At 44.6% G+C, this 7439-nt stretch overlaps 1 protein-coding gene across 1 annotated transcript; it reads left to right on the top strand.

The window, feature by feature from the left end:
* The first annotated feature begins 518 nt into the window (after window positions 1-518).
* LOC121464547 (proline-rich protein 23A3-like) lies at window positions 519-6929 on the top strand. The gene is made up of 2 exons (XM_041677578.1): window positions 519-1025; window positions 6771-6929. Exons 1-2 carry the CDS (start codon window positions 519-521, stop codon window positions 6927-6929), a joined length of 666 nt encoding a protein of 221 aa, XP_041533512.1.
* The last annotated feature ends 510 nt before the right edge of the window (window positions 6930-7439 follow it).

Raw genomic sequence — 7439 nt, 5'->3', positions numbered from 1 at the left:
CTCCAAAGCTACAGACAAAACCAACCTCGAAAAACCAAAAACATTAAAAATAAAAACCAAGCAGTGTTGGTACATGCCTTTAATCTCAGCACTCGGGAGGTAGAGGAAGGCAGTCTTAGGCCAGCATGGTCTACTGAGAGAGTTTCAGCTTAGCTACGACTGTAACAGAGAAAACCTGTCTCGAAAAACAAAAAAATAAAAAATAAAAGACACGAAAGATATTCTGGTTGCTCAATTCCAAAAGGATTTCTCAGTACAGCCTAGGCTACTGGAAAGCCCAGCCCACACTCCTGGGCGGAGCCTCTGAATTGGAGGCTCGAGGGGCGGAGCCTAGCGTGACTTTTCACGACTTGACTTTCCGGTCCAACACTGGGGATTTAATTGACGTCCTGGGTGTATCCGGTGTGACGTGAATAAAGCTCAGGACTCCAGGGCCAGTGACTGCAGTTGCTTCGCCAGCACCAGCGCCACTGCCCTCGCTACACCCCGTGTCTCCACAGCCCAACAGAGCCGTCCACATGCTGAACATGCAGCCTAGCAGCTCTGACACCGACCCCGCGCCCAGCTGGACACCACAGCCACAAGGACCCAGCCCTGCCAAGCGACGCCGCCTCCACGAGCCCCAGGGGCCACTCGGCCTGGAAGAGCCCCCCGAGTCCACCAGCGATGTATCGACCTCTATGGTGATCCTGGTCGCTGACTGTGCCGTGCAGCTACAGCTGGATTTCGTCAAACTGCTGCTGGAGCCGGATGCCACCTCGGTCCTGGAAGTGGAGCTCCCTGAAAACACCATCATCCTGGTGCCCGAGGGCCTCCAGGCTTCTCACCATCTTGGACAGCCTGGGATCTTCTCCGCCAGCCCGCAGGGGGGCGCTGTCCTGGAAATGCCAGTGGGCCACCTGCTAGTCCTCCAGCCGGGATCCTCCTGTCAGTTCATTCTAGAAAGTTCCTACCAAGAGGAATCCTATGATGAGGATGAAGACTCTGGCTCCCTGTCACCCTGGATGGATCCTCCATCTGGTCAGGCAAGTGAGCACTTTTCCTCCACCAACAGGATGCCCAGTCCTTGGCCTCAGGGCCATATCCCAGAACCATATCCTTCAGGACATTCCCCTAGTGCAGAGCCATATTCTCCAAGGTCTGTCTGGGACCAGGACAGTTACCTGCTGGGTCCCTTTCCCAGCTCACCCCTGCTGCCTCTGCCTCCATCTCCTCCTGGAAGTCCCAAAGAGCAGAGCCCTCCATCCTCTCCGAGGTCTCCATGCAAGGCCAGGAAGAGACTGTTCTGTGAATAAACTGTCCTGCATAAATCCCGATGCCCCTCAAATGAGAGACTGGCTTCCCAACAGCATCGTGAGAGCACAGCCTACAAGCTTAGAAGGGCACTCTTGTTTCTGAATTGGGCAGAATGCAGAATATTGCATTGTTGGTTGGCTAGAATGTCTGGAAGGAAGATCATCGCCACCACATCACGTGCTGGTTGGCCCCTGCATTTGCTCTTTGACTTGACTGCTTACATCGACTTTTTCTATACAGAAGTCAGCCTCGGGCAGCTCCAGCAGTGCAGACCTGGTCTGCCTGCCTCTGCCGTTTGTGCTGAGATTAAAGGCGTGTGTGCCACCCCTACCCAGCTCATGTTATTTTTTTTAAACAAATGGGGCTTTTGTTTGTTTTGGGGGGTTGTTTGGGAGTTATTTTGATTTTGTTTTAGGAGGAGTTTTTTTACCTTTCCTTTCAACAAGAAATAAGTCTTTGGATCTCATCATGTGTATTTTTAATATAGTTCTCCAGTTCTGGGGGTCATAATTCTAATGTTACAATAATTTGTTATAAGACTATATTGTTACAATAATTAGATCTCAAATTTATGTTTTTCATTGTAACTTGAGTATAGATATGTCTTCTGTTTATTTGATATCCAACAAAATTTATTAATTTCTTTAGTAATCTTATGTATCTACATTTGGGGGTTTGATAAAAACAATATCTCTTCTGAGAAATTGGCGGCCTTTGATATATCTAAAACATTTATTTTTCCTTAACATTTACTAGCAAATAGTTACGTTCAATTGAAGTGTATTTTTAAGGACTTTCCTTTCATACAAAATGCAATTACTTCAATTTTATAATAGAATACTAGCTTTTCTGTAAATAGTTCTTAGATAGTCTTTGTCCTGCTGAAGATGTTACTTTATGATGTTTCTGATCATAAGAAATTTAGATTCTTCTGTTTTTGTTTTGGTTAAGTACTAAGACTTTGTCAAAATGTTGCATTTAATAATTTAATAAAATTTCATTTTAAAAACATGAGTATTAGAGTATATTCTAGTATGAGCTATGTTGAGCCTTGAGTCTTTTTCAAACACTCAGCAACACCGTAAGAGAACATGTGAGACCGGGATTGGGGCTCAGGAGATTGTAAAACTTAGGTCCTCTTTGTGATACTTGAGCAGAGATGGTTAGAAGCAGAATTGATTGACGAGTTGCCTTATGGTGTCACATGGTAACATTTAAGAAGTTTTTGTTTTGAGCATGGTATTCCATGGTGTCTTTTCCACGACGACTAAGGAAGGCCCTCTGCACCCCTGCTAGTCCATAGGATATCCTTCTGATTGTCATTATACTCTGGGATTTTTTTTGCTTTGGGAGGTTAGAGAGTGTTTGATTCGCTGATTGGTAGGGTTGGGTTTTTTGAGACAGGGTCTCCCTACATAGTCGTAACTGTCCTGAAACTCACCATGTAGGGAGAACAGCCTAGCCTGAAACCACAGAGATCATCTGCCTCTGCCTCTCTAGTGTTGAGATAAGAGGCATATACCCACAAGTCTGACTTGTTTGTATATTTTTGTGCTGGTATTTGCTGTATCTTTCTTTTTTTTATTTTTTTAAATATTTATTTGTTTATTTATTATGTATACAGTATTCGGTCTGCATGCTAGAAGAGGGATCCTGATTGAATTACAGATGGTTGTGAGCCACCATATGGTTGCTGGGAGTTGAACTCAGGACCTCTGGATGAGCAGCCCGTGCTCTTAACCTCTGAGCCATCTCTCCAGCCCCTGCTTATCTTTCTTTTGTTTATATTTTGGGTTTTTTGAGTATGGCCTACATTGCCACAGAAAATACTTTCAGCTCTCTAACATGAGAGCCACTCTTAAATAGTCAAGACTCCTTCTAAAGAGAATAGAAAGTAGCTGGATAGTGTAGACAATGAGTGCAAATCTTTTTCTGCAGTCCAAATGCCTTTTTCTGAATGAAGTCCTCACTCAAATTAACTGAGATTCTTTCTACAAAAAACCAAGTGGCCATGTGGATGCATGTGATTGCAATGACTACTCACCCTCAAGGAAGAGGGTGGGGGCCCAATGATATTGTTAGTGAAATATATTCCAGAAACACAGGCTTCGTAAAACCTGTTATTGATTGTTTGCTTTTCATTTTCATGACAGGGTTTCTCTGTAGTTTTGGAGCCTGCCTGGAGCTCACTCTATAGAACAGGCTGTCTTTAAACTTTCAGAGATTGGCCTCTCTGTCTTCTGAGTGGTGGGACTAAATGTGGGTGCCACCACCGCCCAGCTGTGATAGAACTTTTATATTTAAGAGACTGAGTTGGGCATTTAGAAGAGGGTGCTCTGAGAATAAGCTGTCTGAAATTGTGATTAAGGAAGAATTCCAAGTAGGGACAATAACAGAGTCAACAGCTATGAAGTAGGAGGGAGCACTGAATTGATGAGAGGAGCCAAGCCTTGGGCTGAGTCCTGTGAGCACCTCTGACCAGCTACGAGGAAGGCTGAGGCCAAAGAATCATGGGTGAAAGGCCAACCTGTTATACAGAGCAATTTCAAGCCAGGTCTGGTAATTTACCTAGACCTTGTCTCAAAATAAAAAATAAAAAAACTTTGAAAGAAGAACTAAGAAAGTGGTACAGCCAGGAAATGAAAACAAACAGAGCTGGCAAAGATGGAAACTGGGAAAATACATTAAAAATGAGGGCAAAGGGCTTGGAGGTGGGGCTAGGTGCTCAACCAGCTGCCTAGAAGGTAAAAGGCTCAGGGTTTGATACTAATACTGAAGTGAAGAAGGAAAGGGAAGAAAAGGAAGAAGAGAAGGAGGAGAAAGAAGGAAGGAGAAGGTAGGGGAGACATTGCATGTTAATTCAGACGGCACGCAATGTACCAGTGAGCTTCTCACAGGAGGATATCAAACAGAAATGATGTGTCTTTGGTTTAAATTAAAATACAGGTCTGCATCATATTCCTACAGTAACTAAACTAGAAATTAAATGCTAGGTGTTTTGGAGGTTGAAATGTGTATTTTTTAACACAGCTACAGTTGGATATGGAGATACACTTTGGTTGTGGAACACTCACATTAGCTGCAATAAACACTGTGTCCAAAACCCAGCAAACAGAAACCAGATAGGGCAAGGCATCCCTGTGCTCAGGTCAGTGTGGTGTGAGAGAGGATGATCAGAAGTTCAAGATCATCCTCCACACACCACTTTGGATCATGGTTAATTTATGTTTCAAAATATAATAAATTAATAATAGAATGTATAACATATACTTAGAATACTAAATTTTTATTTTTAGTGCTTCGAATTTTTTTCTGAAGTTTTGGAGCTTGACTTAGAGCTAGCTATTGTAGACCAGGCTGGCCTCAAACTCACAGAGATCCACCTGCCTCTGTCTCTCGGGTGCTGGGATTAAAGGCATGTGCCATCATTGACAGCTTAATATTGTTTCAATATTTAAGCTCTCAATAATACCTTCTGCTTTCTTTCTTCTGATTGTTGTTTTAAGAACGGTCTTTCTATGGAGTCCTGGAAATCACTATGTAGTCCAAGCCTATCTCAAACCTGCAAAAATATTCTTGTCTCTAACAGAATTAATGGGGTGTACAACTACAGCCAGCCTCCTCCCCCTCTCTCTCCCTCTTTCTCTCTCTGTTATTGTTTATTTGTTGAGACATGTTTCTCTGTGTAGCCCTGGCTGTCCTGAAACTGTAGTATAAGGCCAACATCAAACTCACAGAGATCTGCCTGCCTCTGCCTCTTTAGAACTGGGATTAAAAGCATTAGGTGCCAAACTTCCAGACTTTTTTTGGGGGGAGGAGGGTTAAATTTTTTATCTCTCCGGCTCTCTTTATCTTTCCTTTTCTTTCCCTTATTCTTTTTTTTCTTTTTACAAGGGCTCAATCGACTGAGACTGACCTCTAGATTGGAATTGCTGCTTCTCCCTCCCTGGGGGCAGGTTCTAGGTGACCATCCAACATACTGTGCCTATCTTTAACAATTTTATGACAGCCCTTAATATTAAGGATCTTTACCTGAAAGTTTCACGTTAGTATTTTAAAGAGCCTTTTCACAGAGATGAAGAAACACCTGTGCAGTTCACAAACCACGGGGCAGGACATTTGTTCCAAGAGATGCTTAGGATGCATGCACAAAGTCCCCTGTTCCATCCTCATCAGGCTATAACTCGAGTGTAGTGGCACCATCGTGAAACTCAAGCATTCAGTAAATTTTTCTCCGTCATATATTCTGTTTTATTTTAAAAAGAATATGTTTATTTTTATCTTACTGTGTGTGGATGTTTTGCCTGCATGTTTGTCTGCACACCAACTACTTGCATGTTGCCACTGTAAGACAGAAGAAGGTTTCAGATTCCCTGGAACTGGAATTAAACATGATGGTTAGCGGCCATTTGGGTGCTTGGAACTGAACCCAGATTTTCAGGAAGAATAGCACATGCTCTTAACCAATGATCCAGCATTCTAACCCATGTTTGGTGAGTTTTGTACTTGTTTTCTTCTGTTATTTTGCTTTTTGGCTCTATTGATTTATTTATTTGGCTTGGATTAATTTTGAGGCAGGTTTCTCCAAACAGGGTTTCCCTGTGTAGCAGAACTGGTTGGCCTTGAATTCCCTTTTGAGACCAGGCAGGCATCAAACTCACTGAGATCCACCTGTCTCTGCCTCCCAAGTGCTGGGATTAAAGGTGTGTGCCAGCACCAGCCAGCTGCTTGTTTGGTTTTGAAAATGGTGTCCCAATATGTGACCCAGGCTGGACTCAAACTTGAGATTCTCCCTTTCATGATGCTGAAATCACATTCTATCAACCCCAGGACTCACGGACACAGTGACATTTTCTCCAAAAATATGAAAACAAAATAAATAATTTGATAAGCACTGAAGTCAAGAAAACTGAATATTGGGGAAGTGAAGGAAGCATTCTTTTCAGTGAATATTTTTTTAAGAGGGAAGAGACAAGACCACTCTTTAGATTCTCAATGTCCTAGAGCTTTGTAGACCAGCCTGGTAAATTCTAGGTGGTCTTTTAAATTTCGGCGAAAACAGAATTATAAAGATCAGTCATATTAAAGTCCTATTGCCAATCGGTAAAAAAAAAAAAAAAGCTGGCCAAGCGCTGATGGCAGATCTCTTTAATCCTAGCACTCCAGAAGCAGAGGTAGGCTGTTCTCTGTGAGTTCGAGGCCAGCCTGATCTACAACAGCTAGCTCCAGGATGGGCTCCAAAGCTACAGACAAAACCAGTCTCGAAAAACCAAAAACAATTAAAAATAAAAACCAAGCGGTATTGGTACATGCCTTTAATCTCAGCACTCGGGAGGTAGAGGCAGGCAGTCTTAGGCCAGTCTGGTCTACTGAGATAGTTTAAGCTGTAACATAGAGAAAACCTGTCTCGAAAAACCAAAAAATAAAAGACACGAAAGATATTATAGTTGCGCTATTCCAAAAGCATTTCTCAGTACAGCCTAGGCTACTGGAAAGTCATTCCCACACTCCTGGGCGGAGCCTCTGAATTGGAGGCTCGAGGGGCGGAGCCTAGCGTGACTTTTCACGACTTGACTTTCCGGTCCAACACTGGGGATTTAATTGACGTCCTGGGTGTATCCGGTGTGACGTGAATAAAGCTCAGGACTCCAGGGCCAGTGACTGCAGTTGCTTCGCCAGCACCAGCGCCACTGCCCTCGCTACACCCCGTGTCTCCACAGCCCAACAGAGCCGTCCACATGCTGAACATGCAGCCTAGCAGCTCTGACACCGACCCCGCGCCCTACTGGACACCACAGCCACAAGGACCCAGCCCTGCCAGGCACAGCCGCCTCCACGAGCCCCAGGGGCCACTCAGCCTGGAAGAGTCAACAGCGTCCGCCAGCTATGTATCGACCTCTATGGTGATCCTGGTCGCTGACTGTGCCGTGCAGCTGCAGCTGGATGGCGTCGAACTGCTGCTGGAGCCGGATGCCACCTCGGTCCTGGAAGTGGAGCTCCCTGAAAACACCATCATCCTGGTGCCCGAGGGCCTCCAGGCTTCAGACCATCTTGGACAGCCTGGGTTCTTCTCCGCCAGCCCGCGGGGAGGCGCTGTCCTGGAAATGCCAGTGGGCGACCTGCTAGTCCTCCAGCCGGGATCC

This window comes from Microtus oregoni, unplaced genomic scaffold (assembly GCF_018167655.1).
Source record: "Microtus oregoni isolate MIOR12 unplaced genomic scaffold, Mior012 000028F_ref0000031, whole genome shotgun sequence".
In the NCBI taxonomy this organism is placed as follows: domain Eukaryota; kingdom Metazoa; phylum Chordata; class Mammalia; order Rodentia; family Cricetidae; genus Microtus; species Microtus oregoni.
This window is presented reverse-complemented; position numbering and strand designations above follow the sequence as displayed.